This window comes from Populus euphratica, unplaced genomic scaffold (assembly GCF_000495115.2).
Source record: "Populus euphratica unplaced genomic scaffold, PopEup_1.0 scaffold364.1, whole genome shotgun sequence".
Lineage (NCBI taxonomy): Eukaryota > Viridiplantae > Streptophyta > Magnoliopsida > Malpighiales > Salicaceae > Populus > Populus euphratica.
In genome coordinates, this window is record NW_011500254.1 from 172,739 (window position 1) to 195,528 (window position 22,790).

Here is a 22,790-nt window from a genome sequence, read left to right on the forward strand (position 1 = left end):
TAAATTGAATTTTATTTAAAATTAAAATCAATATTTTTTAAAAAAATTCACATATAAAAAATTGAACTCGCAAAGTCTCAAATCAAGCTATAAAAAACTAATTTTATGTTTTTATACTTTGCTTTAAAGTAAATTAATAAAAGAATTTTTTTTTTAAAAAAAAAACCTATAGGTCTCATCCATGGTTAAGCAACAAGGGTAATGATTCCTCGTATCTCTCTTTGTGGAAAAGGTCCCAAAAACAAATCGAAGAAAAATTCTAAAATTTCTTGTACAATTTTATTTTTATTTTTTGGGGTTGCTCATAACCACAAAAAACGAAAAAAAGAAAAAGAAAAAGAAATTAGAATAGAAACCCCCACCCAACGTTGAGTTCTCTGTTAACTTGTGTTTTCCTTTTATATTTTTGGGGGCTAAATAATATAATTTCTTAAGGACTAAACCAAACCACAACGCTTGGAGTGCTATTCTTGACCTTTCCCTATCTGGATCTAGGGTTTCTCTCCCTTTTCTTTGCAGACTTCACCATCTTCAACTAAAGAGAACACAAACAAACAAGCCCTAGCTAGCTCCACCTTGACTTTTAGACTGGTAATTTTATCAATCAATATCATCATCGAAGGAACTTTCTAGTGTTTTGATTTTTGGATCATCATCATCATCAATTTACAGATCTGTGTGTTTTGATTTTTGGATCATCATCATCAATTTACAGATCTGTGCTGTTCATCTTAAAAATCTGACCAAAAACAACAAAAAAGTTACCTTAATTTTGTTCCTATTTTCCCTCGAGGTCTTTTTCCTGTCGTAATTTCAAAGAAATCGGATTCAGATCATATAATGACTTCCTTTCATGGGAATTTATGATCTTTGATGGACTTCGAATCAAAAGCTTGAAACTTTGAAGCAAGGATTGGAAATTTTTTTGGGGGGTTTTGTGGAAAAAGATGTATAAATCAGTGGTTTATAAAGGAGAGGAGTTACTGGGAGAGGTTGAAATATATGCACAAGAACAACAGCAAGAAGAAGAAGAGAACAAGAACAAGAGGAAGAGAGTAATTGATGAGATAGTGAAGGGAATCAGAATTAGCCACTTCTCACAAGCTAGTGAGAGATGTCCACCACTTGCAGTGCTTCATACAATTACATCTATTGGTGTTTGCTTCAAAATGGAAGAGTCAACAGCATCATCATCAACAAAGATCTCCTCTCAACAAGAATCGCCGCTTCGCCTTTTGCACTCCTCCTGTATCCAAGAAAACAAGGTATAGCTAATTAATAATAATGAACTTAATAATCAATTTAAAGGAAGCCCATTAAAGGATTTGATCGAAATCATTGGATAAAACCAGAAAAAGTTTCAAATTTTATAACCCAGTTAAACTGGGTTGTTGTACACGGGACTCTGGACAGCTTTGAACAAGGACCCAGAACCCAATTGATTTTTCTCAGACAGTTTTCGGTGAATGAACCTCAAGTTTGTGGCAAATTTGTGAACTTTATTAAGTAATTAATTTGACCCAGATGGTTATGAGCTGAATTTCTTGACAATTTTGCCATTATCATGAGAACTGACTGAACTAGCTATATTTTACCCAGTAAATTGTTATGACCACTTGAAGATGTGCTTTCATGGAATTTGAAAGTGAATAATATGTGCTGTCATGGGATCTTAATGCTAAAGATAGAACTAATTTTATCACGAGAATCATGTGTTCCTGATTTAGCTGCTTCATATGGAGTTGAATATTTGCTCCTATAGGAAGCAACTTTGGGGTTTTGCTGAAATTGAATATTGAGTGAATAGAAGCCTGGAATTTTGGATGGTTACTCTGCAATATTGCTCTCTTATTCTCGTTTTATGGCTGAGGGACTTGAACAGAAACTAAGAGGAGGCTTTTTTGCTGGCTTTGTCTCATTTTGTCAAGCGTTTATTTATTGTTGATGTAGAATAAAAAATTAATGATTATGCACGAATGATTTTTCTGACATTGTTCTTGTTGCTAGTTTGAGAAGAAACCTGGGTTGTTATGATCTGGCCTTAATACGAATTGCACCTTTATGATTATACGAAACATGACTTCTGGTAATTTGTTAGTCATGTTGTTTTATTGCATTGAAAGCTTTCTTTTGTTCACTATGCTTACTCTTCCTTCTCATTGTTCATTTTCATGTTCATGTGCATCAGCAGATTTATGTTGAATTCTTTTTCTTCTTTTTTCATGGTCTTCTTTCTTTTTGGATATTGATGGTGATGTTATTTTCAGACTGCAGTAATGCATCTGGGAGGTGAGGAGCTCCATTTGGTTGCAATGCCCTCCAGGAGTAATGAAAGAAAGCATCCATGTTTCTGGGGATTCAATGTTGCATCAGGACTTTATGACTCTTGTCTTGTCATGCTGAACCTCAGATGCCTTGGCATTGTATTTGATCTTGGCGAAACTCTCATAGTTGCAAATACAATGCGCTCATTTGAAGATAAAATTGAAGCTTTGCAGAAGAAAATAAGCACCGAGGTGGACCCACAGCGAATTCTTGCTATTATTTCAGAGATCAAGAGGTATCAGGATGACAAGATCATTTTGAAGCAATATGTAGAAAATGATCAGGTTATTGAAAATGGAAAGGTGATCAAAACACAGCTTGAGGTCGTTCCGGCCGTGTCTGACAACCATCAACCTTTGGTTCGCCCATTGATACGGTTGCCAGAAAAGAATATAATTTTTACTCGCATCAATCCACAGGTGTGTACTTCATGGATTCTAGAGTGAGACAAGCTGCAACCTTGTTTTGATGCTCTCTGTACTGCTGTTTTTTCAAACCATGTCACTGCCTCGATAAAGTTATCATTTGTCTAGTTCCTATTCGCCATTTAGTAGATTTGTAATGATCTTTATTTGCTACAACAATGAATTTAGATTTTTTTTGGAATTTGTATCAGGAATCAATAGGCTACTACATGCTCAAGAATGTTTGATAATATTTAGTTTCTGCTGAGCATGTGCATTAATTTTGGTCCAAGAATATAAGGATTTTTGTTTTATTATTATGTAGATTCGTGATACAAGTGTGCTTGTGAGGTTGAGACCTGCCTGGGAGGATCTTAGAAGCTACTTGACTGCAAGAGGGCGTAAGCGCTTTGAGGTTTATGTTTGCACAATGGCTGAAAGAGATTATGCTTTAGAAATGTGGAGGCTTTTGGATCCAGAATCAAACTTGATAAACTCAAATGAATTGCTAGATCGGATTGTGTGCGTCAGCTCTGGTATGTGGCATCCATCTTGCAGATGGCTTCTACTCTTTTAGCTGGTTATGGAGTCAGATGTAGTTTGTTAATACAACTGTTTTGCTCACTGTTGAAAGTCTTACAAATGCATGAGCAAGCATGCTCATTTATGCTAATGCATATTTTATTTGTCAATGTAATTACAGGTTCAAGAAAGTCATTATTCAATGTCTTTCAAGATGGAATATGCCATCCTAAGATGGCTCTAGTGATTGATGACCGCATGAACGTGTGGGATGAGAAGGATCAATCTCGTGTGCATGTGGTTCCTGCTTTTGCTCCTTATTATGCTCCTCAAGCTGAAGTATAAACTATATGCACTTTGCTTGGTGTAAACTTCAACATTGCAATAATGCTTGCACGCACCACTCACTCAAAACACCCATGCTCACACAACACATGCTTATGCACTTTTTTCCATGTTGTAGTACCACCCACTCATCATATGTCTTCGTGTCATAGGTAAATAATGCTGTTCCAATCTTGTGCGTTGCGAGAAATGTTGCTTGCAATGTTAGAGGTGGTTTCTTCAAGTAAGAATACAAAATCCAAAGGGCATTTATTTACTTGGGCACTACTATATATTTCACCATTCTACTTGTGTTACCAATTAATTTTGAATCAATTTTGGTTATGCTTGTGATATTGTTTGGGCATAGCATGACCTTGGAATATGACTGCAGAGAATTTGATGAGGGTCTTCTGCAGAAGATACCTGAGGTTGCATATGAAGATGATACCAGTAATATTCCTTCTCCTCCTGATGTGAGCAACTACTTAGTTTCAGAGGTTAGTTATGGCAACTTTCTTTGCATTTGAAGTCATGATGTCAGAATGTGTTGTTACACTCTGCTATGAATATACACAATTTTATGATCACCTAGCAGACTTAATGCTCTTTTTTTTCCTGTTCATAATTAAATTTCTTATGGCATTCAGGATGATGCTTCTGCTGCAAATGGAAACAGAGATCCACCTTCTTTTGACAGCACTGCAGATGCTGAGGTTGAAAGACGGCTAAAGGTATTTAGACCTGTGTATATTGGTGCATTTTTGCTTGGAAAACTGCAAGTTCAGAAAAAAAAGCACATGTTCATTTGGTTTACAAAGGCCTATGGGAGTGCTGAAGTTGTGATATGGAAAACATTTGTTTTATATTTCCTGATCTTTCTGGGGTGAATGTGGGTTGTCTATGTCTGCATTCAAGTTGAAATGGGTTTCTTTCTATGCTGTATGTTTTCCCCAAAATTCCAGGAAGCAGTTTCAGCTTCTTCAACAATCCCCTCAACAATTCCTTCAACAGTCAGCAGCTTAGATCCAAGGCTTCTACAGTCTCTCCAGTACGCAGTGGCATCTTCTTCAAGCTTGATGCCAGCATCACAACCATCAATGCTGGCATCACAACAGCCAGTGCCAGCATCACAAACATCAATGATGCCATTTCCCAACACACAGTTCCCTCAGGTGGCTCCATTAGTTAAACAGCTAGGCCAGGTTGTTCATCCAGAACCAAGCTTGCAGAGTTCTCCTGCTCGAGAAGAAGGTGAAGTACCTGAATCTGAATTAGATCCTGATACAAGGAGGCGGCTTCTCATATTACAGCATGGGCAAGATTCAAGAGACAATGCACCAAGCGAACCCCCATTTCCTGCAAGACCTTCGGCATCAGTGTCAGCTGCACATGTGCAATCTCGTGGAAGCTGGGTTCCAGTGGAGGAAGAGATGACCCCAAGGCAACCTAACCGAACACCCAGAGAATTTCCTCTAGATTCAGATCCAATGAATATTGAAAAGCACCAAACTCATCATCCATCCTTTTTTCCTAAGGTTGAGAGTAAAATTCCATCTGATAGGATGATTCATGAGAATCAAAGACTGCCAAAAGAGGTAACTTTCCTTTGCAGTGTCCCACTTTAGCCTACTCTTACCTGTAACTGATGAAGAATATCAAACTTCCACGATCATTTATTTGCAGGCACCTTATAGAAATGATCGGATGAGGCTAAACCATTCAACTCCCAATTATCATTCTTTCCAAGGTGAGTGATGATATATTTCTTCTCTTAAAAATGGAACCATATTGTGTACAGTATCAATCTCATGTTGCCTATCAGCAAGAGTAGGATTGGACTGATGCTATCACTTAGCTTGAATTTCCTGTGTGTTTTTTTCTTGAAGGAATCTTCTATATTAATTTGTTTGACATGTAAGCTTTGTTAGCTTTTGCAACAGTTGCAATGACTTTGCAATATTGCTTTTGGAGTTTTTGGTTTGTTTCCTTATAGATTTAGTTACTTAGTGCAATGAACTTAATTTTGTTACCTGAAGTCATATTTTGAGTTTTTGTTGAAGTGGAGGAGAGTCCGTTGAGTAGATCATCCAGCAACAGGGACCTTGACTTGGAATCTGAACGAGCTTTTACAATTGCTGAAACTCCAGTTGAAGTTTTGCAGGAAATTGCGATGAAGTGTGAAACCAAGGTAAGGCTACAGATTATATTTTGGAGCGTAAGTTAGACTGAACAATTTATGCACCTTAACCTTTATGTTCCATCTAAGTTTTTCTTTTCTTCCATTTTTCTCACTTTAATTTAATGGAAATCTACAGGTGGAATTCAGGCCTGCTTTGGTTGCTAGCATAGATCTGCAGTTCTCCATTGAGGTTTTCTCAACTTACTGGCTTAAAACTTAAATTGTTGCTTTATTATCAGTAATATGAAATTTGTGTATGTTCAATCAGAAGTAATTAATCCTTTTTTTTTAAATACGGGATCTGCGTTGCAATTTATTTTCTTAAATTCATGGAATACAGTGTTTAGTTTGTCTATATGGTGGGATGATCCATGTATATTTTAACCCCTTTTCTCTTGCGCAACTTTTACTAGCTTGTGAAGGAACTTGAAGACATTTCTGGGCAAGACTATTTTAAATTGATACACAATTAGCATACTGATCTCTGATAAATCTATACAAAAGCAATTTGGCACCCAAGCAAACATCAAATAGTTTGCATTTCAGTCATTTTAAATAACCAAATGGAAGATAGAACTATGATGGCAGTTTTTTATAACCCAGTAACTGCATTTTACTTACCTAGCTTATCCAAATAATAACTCTTTTCTAATACCGAAAAGGATGCACAGTCACCTTACATGAAATACAGTGCGCCTAATGCCCTGAAGAGTGAGGAAATTAAAGGATTGCCAACTCCATGTAATTTATTAGGTAGCTGTATGAAACTGTAAAAATCCAATATGTTCTTAACTGATATCATTGTGTGTCTTTTGCTTAAAAAACAAGAGAAAAATAGGATGGGAGAGAAGGCCACGAAGAACATGATTTTGCTAATAGAGAAATGGTATGGCTGCTTATCCTTTCTGTTTTTTACTTTTTGCAGGCTTGGTTTGCAGGAGAAAAGGTTGGTGAAGGAACTGGTAAAACAAGAAGAGAAGCCCAACGTCAGGCAGCTGAGGGTTCTATCAAGAAGTTAGCTGGTAAGATCTCTTTTACTACTTGTTAGTATGCAAAGTCATTGAGTTGAATCAGCCTTCTGATTATTAGCATGCTTGTCATTGCGCATTGTCAATGTTGTGCCTGTCCAGTGTATCATACAGCTGCTCAGCTAAGTTCTCCATGGAATTTGTTGTTTATAATATCTGGTGCTTACTATTGTAACTGATGTGTATAACATGGAAGCTAGTCTGCAGCTGTTCAAATTTTAAAGCTTAAGACTGCTCTGAGCTTATGGTCTTGATCAGAATCCAAGTTGAGCTGGTTGCATACCAGTGTGCTAAATGTCTTGAAACCTGCTATATGATGCACTTTTTAATATTAACTTAGCATGTCATGTGTCTCATATGTTGTTATGCAAGGGTGATGTTCTTAAAGTTTGATGTTTCAATATCTTTGACACTGGAAATTCCTTTTGTCCTAACATCTCTGCTCAGTGGTGCTGATGACAATGTTTGTGCAGGCATATATATGTTGCGTGTGAAGCCTGATTCTGGGCCCATGCATGGGGATTCAAGTAGATATCATAGTGCAAACGACAATGGTTTCTTGGGTAATATGAATTTATTTGGAAATCAGCCGTTGCCTAAAGATGAGCTAGTTGCATATTCAGCTGCTTCAGAGCCATCCAGGCTTCTGGATCCAAGGCTGGAAGGCTCTAAGAAATCATTGGGTTCTGTCACTGCACTCAAAGAATTTGTAAGTTCCAATGAGTTAGGCATGACCCTGCTATGTTTCAATGGCTATTAAATATGTTTTTTATTACTGATGTGTCACGGATTGGCATTTAATTGTCCTCAGTGCATGATGGAGGGACTTGGAGTAAATTTTTTGGCACAGACTCCACTTTCAGCTAATTCAATACCCGGAGAGGAAGTACATGCACAGGTTTGTATTTGAACACACTTTTTTTCCTTTAAAATTTTCCTTTCCTTATTGCATATATTTTTCCCTTTAGTTTTTTCACAAGATCTTGACAATTCCAGCCAAAAAAGTTGCAGAGTTTTTACGGAATTCCTTTTCTCATCTCAAGGAAACTGACTGAATTAGGGGTCCTCTATTTTATAGGGTAACAATCCATCATATGAGAAAGAATTTAGAACCATAATTCCATTCACCTTGAGTTGACATTTTGAAGCTCTATGTTTTCCTGGACTTCATTTTGCACATTTGGTTTGTGTGGCTGTCCCTTGGTCATGAATTAATATTTTCACATGTAAGAACAAAAGAAGTAAGATGCTCTAACTATTGAAGGTCTACATGTGTTTGGAGAGTTTAAGCCAACTGAAACAGCAAGGGTTATTTCTTGTTTGAGCTGCCAATCAATAATTGCGTGGTTTGTTTTAGTGGAAGAAAACATCATTTTTTTTTTCATGGTTTGTTTTATTGGAAGAAAACATCTTTTTTTTTTCATGGTTTGTTTTAGTGGAAGAAAACATCATTTTTTTGTCCTTTTGCTCGTCATTTGACTTTCAGATCTTATCGTTATCAATCATTATCCAACACAGCTCCAATGAACATTTTTTTTATCTGTTTATATCATGCCTTAGGTTGAAATAGATGGACAGGTTCTTGGGAAGGGGATTGGGTCGACATGGGATGAAGCTAAGATGCAGGTATGTATCGTTTCATATTCAGAATCATCTTTTGTGGGACCAAAATTTATATTTTTTATTAAATCTTTATATATCTTTGTTTCATCTGGCTGAGCACTCAAACATTCTTTTCCCAGGCTGCCGAAAAGGCCCTTGGAAGTCTAAGAACAGTGTTCGGTCAATATACACAGAAACGACAGGGTTCCCCTAGGTTTGTGATTGCTTATTCTTCTCATTTGAATATTAGCTGTATGCTACCTCAATATATTTTATCTTAACAGGCACTATTCCATTCACTATTAATCTCCACCACCTGGCACGAATGAAGGTTTTTGTTGCTAACTGCTGTTATGGCTCTGAACTACAAAATTAAAAATTAATAGGAAAGTGACATGTATAAACAGTAGACATTGCAGTTTGTCCTTAAATTTCCATGCTTTACTTGTCTTCTCAAATCATCATTGAATAATGAGTAGTCTCCTTATCATTGTTTTTGTTTCGATTTACTAGCTGAAAGATCGTTTGTGCGGGGAGCATGGATTTCCAGCTTGTATTTTATTTTCTGTTTTTATTTCTTATTTTATATTTTTTATAATGTTTTAGGCCAATGCAAGGGATGCCAAATAAACGTCTAAAGCAAGAGTTCCCACGGGTTCTGCAGCGCATGCCCTCTTCTGCTAGATATCACAAGAATGCTCCTCCTGTTCCTTGAAGACCATACAGTACTTCCTTCTTCCCACTTTGTTGTAATAAATGGCCGATTGTTTGATTCCAAGCCACCAGTTGAATCAGTAGTTAAGTCTATTGCGACGTGTAACATGAATCCAAGAAGAGGGACCCCCCACCCCCCCGCCCCAAACCCACCTGACCAAATCTTATTGCAGAGTTTTTTCCAAGTGACTGCAATTCTGTGATGTTCATATATTTGTGGTTTCCAGCTGCTTGTGTCTTAACTCACTTCGCGTGAAAATGCACAGAAGACTTGTGCATCAAGAAGGGCAAGGGCTGCAAAGACCTGATCACTGCTGGGCAGTCGATGCTGCCATTTGCCTTGGGAGAAGTCACTAGGTCCGGACTGTTTATGATGTATACATGTTTAACCGAAGTAAAAAATTGATGATGGAGAGTAGTTTCTGGCTACATGCTCAAAGTCTCGGAACATGCTTACCATTGACAGTGTTGATGTAAAAAATCTAACTAGTCAGTTTATTTTGGCTCTCTCCACCTTACTGGATAAGTTCGATCTTGAGTTTAACCTAATAAGCAAACTTAACAGCTTCATTTGTTTAAAAGGGTTGAAATTTGTCATTCTCTCGTTCATTTCTGTCTCCTGGTGATTTTGTGGAAACAGTTCTAGTCACCTTTAATTGACCTGGTTATAAGATCCGGCTGGTCTAGGCTGAGGTGGTGGAAAAATATGATTTCTATATTGAAAACAGTGACATTTTAGTTTTCAAGCTTTTCTTCAAAAAAAAAAAAAACAAAACTCAATGATGTAAAAAAAGCTTGAAATAATGCAGGTTAACAAGCAACCCTATATTAGTCAAGTAAGGTTGTTGATTTTAACTTCAGGGGGTGTAGATTAGTAGATTAGTTTGACTTTTAGATATTATTAATTTAAATTTTATAAATTTTAATGTTATTAAAGGTTTACATGATTATTAACTTTAAAGCACGAATTTAAATTTTATAAATTTTAATGTTATCAAAGGTTTGCATGATTATTAACTTTAAAATATGTAGAATTAATAATATGTAGAATTAATGAAGATGTGTACAAACTTATTCAAACATTCATATTAATAAAATAAAAATTAGGTTGTTAATTTTATTCTATTTTGGTTAGAATAATTGATATAAACAAATTGATTTAATCTCTCTAGGGATCTTGGCTTATTATAGAAACTCCTCCTAAATTTAGCAAGAAAGTTCTAGTTGATTTATTATGGTTAAATAATATTTTTTTTATATTATTTAGTTTTATGATATCAATTATATCTTTCAATCTAACTATTAAACTGAGTTAAAATTTTACGAGAAATCTTCTTACATATTGTTTTATCTCATATTAAAATTTTAGGACAATCAGAATTTAAAAAGGTCTTATGAGATCCTTGATGAAATTTTCATAATTTTGTCTAGAAAGGTCATTTTATTATATTTTTTTTTAGATTTTTTTTTAATTTCATCGTTCAACAATAAATTTATTGATGCTTGAGTTTTATAAAAATAATTATTTATTTTATTTAGGGTTATTATAATTTCATAATATATGTCACAGATTAAAAAATTAATCTATATTGACCTAAGTTAATTTAATATATTATCATCTCAATATTTTTTTTTTTAAATATTGTCTTGTAAGTTTTCTAGTTAAATAATATTTTTACCAATCATCTAAGTTGTTTTTGAATTTGTCAAGTTAATCATGTCATATTGATTTAATTTTTTTTATTTGGATTAAAAATTTAGATTATTTAATTTTAAGTTAATTTATTTTGGATTTGAATTGAAATTTTATATATATATATATATACACACCTTTTAAAACTAAAATATACTGTTTCATTTTAAAAAAAAAACACAACAGTGCAATTCAAGTCGACCTTCATGTAAAACAAAAGGAATGGTTTTTAAAAATGGAATAGCTTGTTGAATTAAACAATTATAGTCTTACGTGCAAAACTGAGCCAAGGATGGATTGGCTTTGCAAAGAAACCAATGAGTGTAGCTCTAAGAACTAGTGACACTTTGGATTCCAATAGCGCAGTTAGAGTTTTGCCTCTCGATTAAATAATAATTGGCCTGGATTAGAAGGTAACAGGGGTTTTATTTATTTATTTTATGAATAGTAAAAATAATGAAATGCCTTTCAAGGCAAGGAATATACACTAGGCATTAGGGGCAGTTTTATTTTTTTATTTTTAAATTCACATTAAAATTATTTAAATACCTTTACAGTAAAAGAAAAAAAAAACTTTAGTTAATGACTTTTTGGTCTTTTTATATTGGTTTTTTTACTTACTATTTTATAATTTTATTATTGTCATTTTTATCTTCACTTTTAAATGCACATAAACTTACCTAAATATCTTTAAAATAATAAAAAAGAATCTTTGGTCAAGGGTCTTTTTATATTGATTTTTTTATTAGTTGAGGGTATTATGATCTTTTAATATAAATAAAAAATATTAAAATTTAAAAAGCTAACACACATGTCAACACATGAGATGCATTTTTACAATTCCTTTTAATTGTCAAAATCATTTTTTTTCGATGTCATTAAAAGCATTGATATGTTCTCGTGCTCCTTGTACAACACATGATGGTGGGGATTGAACTGTTTGTTACTAACAAGTCTTTTTTTTCTTTTTTATTTCCCTCAAATTATAAGTCTATCCTTTTTTATTATTTTTTAGCTTTGGTTCTCTTTCTTCTGATTTCTAATATTTTTTCTTTATTTTTATGTAATTTTTTTTATTTTCAATTTAGTTTTTTGTATATTAATGTCTTTTTTAATTTTGTTACTATTCTTTCTATTTTTTATTTTTTTTTACCTTGATACTTTGATAAAAGTTTTATTGTTTTCAATTTTACCCTTTAATACAAATTTATAGTGCATTATTGTTATCAATTTTATCTTTATTCTTTTAATTTTTTTATCCTTTTTGTTTATGTTTTCATCCCTTTCAATTTAACCCTTAAATAGAAATTTTATAATTGCCTTCTAATTTATTTTTATTTCAATTTTAACTCTTATTTTTAAAATTGATATTTTTTTTATTTTGAATCTTTTTATATAATTTTTTTTTTTGTGATTTCATTCATGAACATTTCATTTCTTGAGAATTGATTTTCATAATTTTTCATATATAGTACTTCTGATCTAATGATTTGAGTTATAAGTTTGAGAAGTTAATAGGAGTTGATATTTTTTTATTGAATTATTTTGTTTTATAATATTTTTGTTTGACATTGTTTTTTTTAATAAAAAATAGCTTTATGATTTTATTTTTTATTTTTATTGGATTATCTTGATTTTATAACTTAGGACAAGGGTTAACCTGGACTAACTTATTTCATAATATCTAAATTATATTTTTATCATATTAACTCGGGTCAACTCATGTTATATTTTTGTTCTCTTTCATCATTTCTTATTTAATCAGCTAAAATTAAATGATATTTTTTTTACTTTTGAATAAAAGTTTTTTTCCCATGTAATTGTGATTGTTTTTATATATATTTATTTATTATCATTTTTCTGTTTTTTTCATTTAATTTAAATAAAACCAGTTTATTTGAAAAATATAATAACTATAACACAAGTTATTAATTTTTCTTTACATGCACCTTCAGTCCTTAAATATTTTAAAATAAATATAATGCAGACCCGCAGCGCATAGCGCAGCAAAGTATAGAGCTCCACTACTTGTCAACCGAAAAATCCATAAAAGAAAAGGGGGCATGGCCTTGAGCCCACTGATGAGATACCTTACTGCTTTGACGTCGGCGTTAAGTTAAGAAAACAACGTCGTTTTAGGGAGCCAGCCACCAAATCTTTTATTTGTTTTTTTCACTTAAAGACAGTAAGAGTGGGTAAAAGTAAAAGTAAAAGTAAAAGTAAAATTGTTTCGTTTTCGTTTCCTCTCATTTCTGTCGAGAGGCGTCACCAGTAGTATATAAATAGTCAAAAAGAAAAAGGCTAGGCGAGCAAGCTGCATCTCTTCAAAGTCACCACCTTGGCCTGGTTTGGCTTGGCTAACAGAGAGACAGAGAGAGAGAGAATCCAAAATCTTACAAAAGAAACAAACCTGTGCTATTTCTAGAGGAATAAATTCTTTGATTTCCTACTTTTTAGAGAGAGAAACACAAAGCCAGTAAAATGGCTGCCTTTGATGCATTTGAAGACATTCAACCTTCAAATCACACACCTTTCGATGAAGTAGACGATGAGAGCTACTCCAACTTCGGCTCTTACTCCACCGCCGCTGCCGCTCCCGGTGAGTTCTCCGGCGGAGATGTGTCCGTCGATCACGTCAGTGCTTCTCCTGATGTGTTCGGGTTCGGATCTGATGCGGATCCCGGTTACTCTCATCAGAGTCCGTTCGGGTCGGTACATGTTGAGAACGGGAATGGTAGTAATGGATATAATGGAGCGGACGATGGCTTCTTTGTGAGTGATGGACCGATCCTTCCTCCGCCTACTGAAATGGAGCCTGAAGAGGGTTTCGCTCTTCGCGAGTGGCGTCGGTGAGATATATTTTTTCGTTTGTTCATTTGATTGTTTTATTTCCTTTTAGATCTCTTGGTTTCTTTATATATAGCAGAGGAAGTGAATTGATTGATCTGTTAATAGCAAGTGATTAGCTTCAGACTTTAGTGTTGATTTGTAACTTAGTTTCCGCGTGAGGTTATATATGCTTTGATATTGGAGTTATAAGGAAGTGGATTCCGGTACTGATCTTGATGGTCATGCTTGGAATTGGTGATTTGGAGTTGAGCTGTGTGGAATTGAATTTTGGGAAAGAATGCTGCTTGAATCCATATTTCAGCTGAGCTTTGACTTTCCAGTTCCGATTTAGTCAGTTGTTTGGTCCTGATGTATGTATGGGATTTTGTTTTGGTGCATGTTGTAGCGGGTTTGGTGTTTCACTATTGGCTGTTAGTTGACTGATTTGTTTTAGGATGAGAGCTTGATTTAATGCCGTCTTTTAGATGCTATTAGGAAGTAAGGGCAATATACGACAACTCTGGTACCAATTTTGGTGTTCTGTTCTCTGCTTGCAATTATGTCTTGTGTGATTGACACTGCAGTTTTATGCCTAGGGATTTTGGAATTTGGATCTGTAGTTTTATATTTTGAGCTTTGAGGAATTGTCCGAGTGGTAAGTGCTTTATGCCTCAGTGCTATCGGATAATGAATTGTGAGAGTTTGCTAGTTGAATCAATTGGAATTGAGTTGTGATTATGCTAGCTATTTGAATTGAGCGTTGATGGATCATTTACGATTACACAACTATTTTATCATAGCCTATGCATTTATTGAGGTGTCAATTTTGGTTATTTTGGCAATTCTCTATGGAAGCACTTGGGATTATACAAATTGGACGATTTACTTATTTTAGGATTTTGTTTGTAGATTTCTGAGAACATTCCTATATCTGTGTAGTTGTTCACTCTGTTGAATGGGCTGAAGCATGGTTGTAAACTACAAATTACCAGATGGTATGTTAGCTGCTTTGACAAGTCATTTATAGTGGAAGGTTGATGTGAAGATGGAAAGAAATCTTCACTTGTTTCTCGTTGTTTGTCACATCTACCTGATTCAGGTATCAAACATGTTTCTTTGCAAATATCCAGTGAAGAGGGATTCAATCCCTGGCATATTGAAGTATTGCTGGGGGTCTGCTATGAATTTGTCATGAAATTATAGAAATTTTGAAAGATTCATAAGCATATAATTTGCTTTGGAGAGATTGATCGTCCCTTAAGTTTCTGTGATGATGCATGTCTTGTCAACTCTCTTAATATTAAGTAACATGTTATTCCAAAAAGGAATTAGTAACATGTCATCGCCAAGCAAATTCACATCTCTCTTGGAAGTTTCTGCTCATCAAGATTTATCACCTGTTTGGGTTGGGCAATTAAAAATATCCATTAATATTGTTATTCCTGTATGGACCTCTCACTGTTCAGAAAATGATACGTGCATGTGTGTTCATAATTCTCCAGAACCTTTCTGCTTATCCAATGTATGACCTCTTTGAGTTTTGCAGTCAAAATGCCATGCATCTTGAGGAAAAAGAGAAGAGAGAGAAGGACATGAGGAAACAGATAATTGAAGAAGGGGAGGAGTATATACGTGGTTTCTATGAGAAGAGGAAGCTCAATATTGAGACCAACATAGCGACTAACAGAGAAAGGGAGAAGGTAATTGTTTCAAAGAGTTTTGGATTTGCTAGGTTTCCATGTATATACCATTTTCCATATTTTGATGATGAGTATCTGTATTGGAACAGTTGTACTTGGCCAATCAAGAGAAATTCCATAAAGAGGCAGACAAACAGTACTGGAAAGCAATAGCGGAGCTTATTCCTCGCGAGGTTCCTAATATTGAGAAGAAGAGAGGCAAGAAGGATAAGGATCAAGATAAGATGCCATCAATTACCGTAATCCAGGGCCCAAAGCCTGGAAAACCCACTGATCTTTCAAGATTGCGCCATTTACTTGTTAAGCTGAAGCATACACCCCCACCACATATGATTCCACCCCCACCTCCTCCAAAAGATGCCAAAGATGGGAAGGAAGGAAAAGATGCAACAGCAGGTGCAACTGTGTCAGGAACAAAGGGGGAGGCTGCTCCAGTTGCCAAAGAAGCCACTGCAAATGGTTCCTCCAACACGCCCAAAGAAGATGTCGCTGCTGCCAATGCCCAGCCTGTCGCAGAACCAGAGTCTACACCAGCTGCCTAATCCCTCATCACATCTCTCGCTTTCCACAGCTGTTCAGCTCTATATTCTTTTGTATCATCTTTATCAAGGTTTTATTTTGTTGTTCGGTGTCTCTCCTGTCGATGACCACCATAATGACTAGGTATGGAGGCTCGTCCGGCTTTACTCTCTTTTTTGGGCATATATATATGGACCGAGATTTGAAATGGGTTTTGTTTTATCAAAATTTAATTATTATTTTTTTAATTTTTTTAAATATTTTCAGATTATTTTAATGTAATTTTTTTAAAATAAAAAATTTATATTTTAATGTATTTTTAAGTAAAAAAATATTTTGAACTATAATGAGAATTACAATTCAAAACAGGGTTTTTGTTTTATGGAACATTCTTCTAGACAGCCTCGTTTCTCTTTCGGCCATTATCGGAGAAGTCTTGTGGGAAAGCTACCGAACTCGTTTGTGTTGAGCATGAGGGCTGTTTTTTTGGCTGATTCCAGGTTTCTAAAAAAATTAAAGCATTGCGAAGATTTTTGAGGTCTGGAAGCCATGATAGTCAGCATAGATGGGAAATGGCAGGGGGGAATTAAGCTTGTCATGCCGTGATAATTAAACCAAACCGACCAGCACTGGGAAGAAGATGCTACTGCCGAATTGTTCTTTGATATAAAAACCTTGAAGTGTTGAGGTGTCTCAGGTCGGGTCCCGAAAGTAAATCTATTTTAATTACAAAATTAAATAAATTATTTATGATTATCAAAAATAAGTAAAAAAAAATACATGCCAGTTCATTTAGGGAATAATTCGATGGTTAAATAAGCACTGCTAGTTGAACCGAATCCTGGCAAGCTCACCATCCTATTCAGTTCTATAGTAAATGTAAAACACTCTCATCGCTCTCGAATCAAGAAAAATAAATTTCATATAATTGCATGTTGAACACATTTGCAACAGCAAAACAACTTTGCCACTTCAATTGGGCATCCAGTATGATCATCTTCCTAGAAATGAACTGTGTGTGTGTACCCGTAACTGAACACTGACAGAGTAATGAAATACGTGTGCCCTTGTAACTAGCTCCTGTTGTTCTACTCCTCTGACATTTTGATGCTTAATAGCAAATACTAGATTATAATTCATCTGGGGGTCACCTCAGTGATTCTAACTGGAACAGAGCTCATCTGGTAGCCAGAAGAGTCGGCATAAGATCCTTTCGTGGAAGAAGGCCCCCCGCCGGGACTGTCTGAATCTTGGAAGAAACCTGGAGCAGTTATTTCCTTGTCATTTAGCTGGATTTGCCTCGAAAGCATGTCAACTACCTGGGTCATGAGTGGCCTTCGGTTTGCCGCTGATTGGGTGCAGAAAAAGGCTACTTTTATGTACCTAATGACTTCCTCCTCGGGAAACTCTCCCATCTCTGGATCCACAAGTTCCAAGTGTTTCCCTTCTTCGTGAAGCTGCCATGCCTACAGAACAGGCATGAGTGATCAAACAGTTCAGGATTGCTAATGAACAATATCAGACCCAGCAAGGAAAATTAGGCTTCATTCAATATAGCTCTCTTCCTATTCCAGAGCTTATTGCTGTTTTTGAAATTCAAATTAATCCCACTATATCTAATGAAAAGGCATAGTGATTATTCTAAGCAGAAATGTAAAATTTCTGATGTTGATCTGTTACCTACGTAATCATGAGGAAAATATTCTACTTCCTGAACAACAACCAGGAGATACAGCAAGAAACAAAAGATGGAAGTTACAAAATGAATACATGCTATGAAAAGAAGGATCTCCAACATTCTGGTGATCATAAAGGCAATATAAAATATGATTTCGATAGCTATGAGGAAATATATTTGAAGATTGCAAAAGTAAAATCGACGTACCCATTCTAAGAGTAACTTCTGCGTCCCTCCCCAGCTTGGCTTTGTATTACTTCTGCCACTAATTATTTCAAGGATAAGGACCCCAAAGCTGTATACATCAGCCTTCATTGTTAACTGACCACCCAAGGCATATTCTGGTGCCAAATAACCACTGCACAGGAAAAAACAGAACAAGGTGATGCTTATCTAGTTCCCCTTGCAACACAAAACTTAAAGAGAAACCACAGGGCCAAAATCAGATTGAACGAGTAATAACACTCCAACTAGGAAACAGACAGGTAAACAAAATTAAAGAATAAGAAACACATGAAAGGTTTATTTCATGAAGTGAAACTGAAGAGCCTGTCAGTACTATATATCTAGGAACAACCTTTCTTTTCTTTAAGAAACGTATTTCGAAGTTCCAACAATGAAGAGATTGATTTCGACCGAGGGTCTGATAGAAACTATATGGGATTGTTGATGGCTTCAAAAAATGAATTGCATCTAATTCTCAGATGATTTTTAACTACTCAGAAATTATTCTGCATGATCATTAAGGAAGTAACACCATTGATGCTCACAATGCAGCATTACTTGTTTAGTATATGTAGTTCCGTCCGCTATCATTACAGGAGGAAGAAAAAATATTTTTTTACTTTAGCAACTCTAAGGACTGAAAGACAAACTTATTGATTATGAGGATTTAGCAATTCATCACTGCTGCTCAGTGGTTTGTCTAAAGCAACTGCTTAAAGTAAAATACTGTCAAAAGAAAAGCAACGTACGTTGTTCCTGCAATTCTTGTGCTAATATGGGTGATATTATCTGGGAACAGTTTAGCCAACCCAAAGTCTCCAATTTTTGGGTTGAAGTCTTTGTCAAGGAGTATATTGCTAGCTTTGATGTCTCTATGCACAATATGCGGAACCACTTCTTTGTGAAGGAAATCAAGACCCCTAGCAATACCCAAGCAAATAGCAGATCTTCTTCCCCAGTCTAGTTTAATATCTGTACTCCTTGAACCTGAAAGGGACAACACAATATTGTACATTTCTGTCTTGCCATGATAGGAAATAACCAGAGTTCAGCTTTCACAATAAAATTTCTGTTCAAATTACCTAACAATGCACGATCAAGACTGCTATTTTCTACATATTCATACACTAGAATCCGATTAGTTCCTTGAGCACAGCACCCTATCAACTCAACAAGATTTGGATGCTTGACTTTTGATATAGTTTTGATTTCATTCAAGAATTCCTGCACGCCTTGCTTTGATTGAGCAGAAAGTGTCTTCACAGCAACTTGTGTTCCACTTTTGAGGGTTCCCTAGCAACAATTTCAAGTAGAAAATAAGTCTTTATAAACGTAAATTGGTCAAAGGACGATTGCATCTTCGATACAATGATACCAAAATATAGCTAATATGTCTTATCATGAGAGAATGATAACTGAGACAATTGAGTTAAATATTAGTTTTGGAAAGAAACTGGCAAGGAGAGTCCTAAAGATTGGTGTTTTAAGCTCTTCAACAAAATTAGAGCAAAATGAGCTTAAGTAAGCACATGAGAGATATCAATAGGAGAATCTCAGAATATCTCAAGTAGCAGAATAGTTTTCCATCATACTTGCATGACAACTATGGAGGAGCATTATGTGGTTGACAAAAATCAGTGTATTTGATGGCAACATAAGTATATAACTTCAAGCATAGTAAGAATTTGAATAGATTAGGAAAGAAGCGGTGTAGATTGTTGCATGCTTCATGTTTTGCCACGATAAGTTTTGAAACAGACCATCACCTTTTCCTTTACTGCTCCATTCAATGACTTGAGGTTGCAAGTAATAACAACAATGAACGGAAAAAGACTATGAAATTTAGATAGGAAACACATTGCAAGGAAAAGAAAGCTATGTGTTTCACTATTGAATGGATTCCAAATGATACAAGTATAAGTTCGTCACTTTCAACAAAATCGACAAGCTAATTAATTTGACATCAATGTTATAGCTAAACCATCTGAAAATTTATAACCACCTTGTAGACAGTGCCAAAACCTCCTCGTCCTATCTTATTGCTTGCATGGAAGTTATCTGTTGCTGATCTTAATTCATTGTAGGACAAATGATTAATATCCTGAAGCAAATCACCTACCAACGACAAAAAGAGGAAGCATCGTAAAGAAGTTGCAAGGAGAAAATCAAAGTTTAATGATACATGAGAAAGAATTTTTTTTTTTTTTTTTTGGGGGGGTGGCGCGGGGGGTCAATTTGAATTATGGTTAAATTATTACAATTGATTGATTGCCAACTAGAATTTGAAAGAAAAAAAGCACCATGATAGAGCTGGCAAAGTGCGATCTAGATTAAATAATCTGTAACGTATATAACTGTAGAAAAAATGGCCTTTATGGTATTTATATTAGATTGTAGATGAACCACAAAGTTATAATACAGGCCATGCATTTGTTGCTTTAGAATATATGCCATGTGCACTGGCACTGCAACAATACATGAGAGAGTTTTATATCCTGTCTTCATGCATGTATTGTAGCTTAAAAATCTGACTTGTCTGACACAATGTCTAAATCCCAGAATGTATTGTAGCTTAAGAATCTGACTTGTCTGACACGGTGTCTATATCCCAGAGCAGCCAAAGAATCTAGCAGAAGCCAGCACATTTGTAGAATGTTCAAGTCACAAATGACAGTCCCACAAGCGTCAACGATAGTCATTAATCTTGCCCAAAAACATTTCAGCAAAATCTACATGTTAGACGAGTAGATTACACGCTTAGGCTCTGAAAATCTGGGCTATTAATACCATCCCTCCCCAAAACTGGCACTTAATGCAATTGAGTAAAATCTACATGTTAGATTTTCCAACCTTACTAGCATCAGGTTATGCACTTATGGGAAATCTGAGCTATAATAGTATTATTCTTACTAAAAAATTGCCAGCAAAGATTGTGACAGTACTGAAAGAGCAGAAAGATAACAGTTCACCATGATTGAAACTCTAATGCATGTAGTTAGTTCCTTCTCGATCGACGACTAATGTAATGAAAAAAAACATGCAACTCTCACAAAACAAACATAACAGGATATAGATTTGAATTTGCATCTTCTTCTTTAGTAGTTCATAAATCTTGTTAAATAATAGACAAAATTCTCACCATCCATACCATGAAGAGTCCCAGCAGCAGTCCCCTTTTTTCTATCCACGCTTGGTCCTCCAAAACAGCTACACCTCATATCCGTACGCCGCTATTTATGACCTCTATCTTCTACATCACAAAGTTATTAACCTTCCATGATTAAAAAGGTGACTCCTTATTGAAATCCTTGATTTTGCAATAAAATGCTTAAACTAAAACTTCCAGCAATGATAAACCAAACTGCATTCTCAAATTACCATTTCTTGATTACATGTAATTACTTTAAATTCTAACTAGCCTTTCCCTCATCACAAAAAGCCAAAAAAAGGAAAGAAAGAAAGAAAAAGGAAAGCTACCCTTTTGAAAGTTTCATAGTTTTCTTTAATCAAACCTAATCCCACCTTTTCTAGCTCAAAGATATCTCTCAATATGAACTTTTCTTTCAGACTATTAAGAACCCTTTACTTCAACTTCTATGCAAAGCAAAAAAGAACAGGAAAAAGAGATGATTAAGCTGATACTTAAGAAGAGGTCATTACCTGATTAAATGCATAAACAAGGTGGTTAAGAAGTCTCCAAGTTGTACAGTTTCTATATGAAAAATATGATAGAGAAACACAGAGCATGAAATTGAATCCAAAATCTTGAGTGTTTCCTTTTTTGAGTATTTCCTTTTCTTTTATTTATGAATACTGTTGAGGTTTTGAACCAAAATTTCTGAATATTTTAATGAATGATTTGAGGTTTTGAGTATTTATAGAGCTACAATACATGCTGTTTATGACTTTTGCGTAGTTGTTTTCATGAAAAGGAGAGGAGATAGTGAAGCTTTGCTTCTCATTTTTCTGCCATCCATGGCCCCTGTGGCCTCTACTACGTGAGGAAGCTGGTCGCCAGCCAGTCATTTTTTATATTTATTTCTCTCATCTCGTCTTTGTGTTCACATTGGGACCGATTCGCTTTCAGCCTTGGAGTCCATTCTAACTAATTCGTCATTTAAAATTTTGACTTAGAATTATTATTTAAAAGCCGTTTTTTATAAGTAATTTATAATTAAAATAATTCTAATTAAAAATATATTTGTTAAAAATAAATTTTAATAGTTTTTCTAGTAAGATAAGTAGAATTCATAAGTTAAGAATTAAAATTTTTAATTTTTCATCAAATTTAGATTTCTATTCTATTCTATAATAAAAATTTTATTCGGATCAAAATTTATTTCTAATAAAATATATTTATAACTTTTTTGTGATTCTAAGACTTAAAAGTTAAAAATTAATTTAAATTAATTTAAAAAATCATAGTAAATTCACATTTTAAGTTATTATTGATACGGGGTTTGTCTTTAAACTTTGTACTATCGTTTAAAGGATTTTATTTAATTTAACTATATCAAGTCAATATAAAATATATGCTTTTATATCAGGGTTGGGTTTGTTTTTCAGAAAATAATTTTTAAAAAATAATTTTTCAAATTTTTCTATATTTGTTTATTATTAAAAAAATCAATCAACGAAAAATACTTTTTAATTCAAGGAAAATTTGGCTTCATTTTTAGGAAAGTGTTTTCTTGAAAAATTTGGATAGAAAATACTTTCTGAAAATTATGAAACATTTATAAATATCATATTATTTACTGATTATATCAAATTTAATCCTCAAACTTTTAATTACTATATATATTTTGTTTTGAATATTTATATTTTAATTTCATCTCTTAAAATTTAATTTTTATATTAATTCTGATTCTTATTTTTATAATTATTATTTTATTTTTTCTTATTATTTTTTTATTAAAATTTTTTATCTATCAAATTTGATCATCATTCTTTTGATTGTTACTTATTTTATTTGAAATAATTTATGAAATATTAATTATTTTAATTTTAATTTTTTCATCTTTTATTTTTTTTAGTTTTTAAAT

The 22,790-nt window shown here is 34.2% G+C and overlaps 3 protein-coding genes across 9 annotated transcripts; 2 read left to right on the top strand and 1 right to left on the bottom strand.

Annotated features, from left to right (window-relative positions):
• The first annotated feature begins 399 nt into the window (after window positions 1-399).
• LOC105112755 (RNA polymerase II C-terminal domain phosphatase-like 1) lies at window positions 400-9,714 on the top strand. 3 transcript variants are annotated; one of them, XM_011008582.1, is made up of 18 exons: window positions 400-676; window positions 716-1,265; window positions 2,268-2,744; window positions 3,055-3,265; window positions 3,433-3,590; window positions 3,749-3,819; window positions 3,970-4,075; window positions 4,226-4,309; window positions 4,541-5,173; window positions 5,262-5,325; window positions 5,639-5,766; window positions 5,894-5,947; window positions 6,683-6,779; window positions 7,259-7,494; window positions 7,597-7,683; window positions 8,346-8,411; window positions 8,528-8,601; window positions 8,994-9,714. In XM_011008582.1, exons 2-18 carry the CDS (start codon window positions 948-950, stop codon window positions 9,100-9,102), a joined length of 2,973 nt encoding a protein of 990 aa, XP_011006884.1. In that variant the 5' UTR covers window positions 400-676; window positions 716-947; the 3' UTR covers window positions 9,103-9,714. The 3 variants fall into 3 exon arrangements, with proteins under 3 accessions (XP_011006884.1, XP_011006885.1, XP_011006883.1); XM_011008583.1 differs by lacking the exon at window positions 400-676 and having other exon boundaries at window positions 685-1,265; window positions 8,994-9,112; window positions 9,329-9,714; XM_011008581.1 differs by lacking the exon at window positions 400-676 and having other exon boundaries at window positions 685-1,265.
• A 3,370-nt stretch (window positions 9,715-13,084) lies between these two features.
• LOC105112756 (clathrin light chain 2-like) lies at window positions 13,085-16,064 on the top strand. The gene is made up of 3 exons (XM_011008584.1): window positions 13,085-13,643; window positions 15,170-15,323; window positions 15,413-16,064. The coding sequence occupies exons 1-3, from the start codon at window positions 13,276-13,278 to the stop codon at window positions 15,863-15,865; spliced, it is 975 nt and encodes a 324-aa protein (XP_011006886.1). The 5' UTR covers window positions 13,085-13,275; the 3' UTR covers window positions 15,866-16,064.
• Window positions 16,065-16,746: 682 nt separating this feature from the next.
• LOC105112757 (putative serine/threonine-protein kinase) lies at window positions 16,747-21,654 on the bottom strand. Of its 5 annotated transcripts, none has more exons than XM_011008589.1 (7): window positions 21,406-21,654; window positions 20,894-20,995; window positions 19,748-19,860; window positions 18,828-19,038; window positions 18,495-18,732; window positions 17,728-17,878; window positions 16,747-17,308 (listed from the first exon to the last, which is right to left on the bottom strand). In XM_011008589.1, the coding sequence occupies exons 2-7, from the start codon at window positions 20,961-20,963 to the stop codon at window positions 16,979-16,981; spliced, it is 1,113 nt and encodes a 370-aa protein (XP_011006891.1). In that variant the 5' UTR covers window positions 20,964-20,995; window positions 21,406-21,654; the 3' UTR covers window positions 16,747-16,978. The 5 variants fall into 5 exon arrangements, with proteins under 5 accessions (XP_011006891.1, XP_011006889.1, XP_011006888.1 ...); XM_011008587.1 differs by having other exon boundaries at window positions 18,495-18,734; window positions 18,833-19,038; window positions 20,885-20,995; XM_011008586.1 differs by having other exon boundaries at window positions 20,885-20,992; window positions 21,406-21,653.
• Between the last annotated feature and the right edge of the window lie 1,136 nt (window positions 21,655-22,790).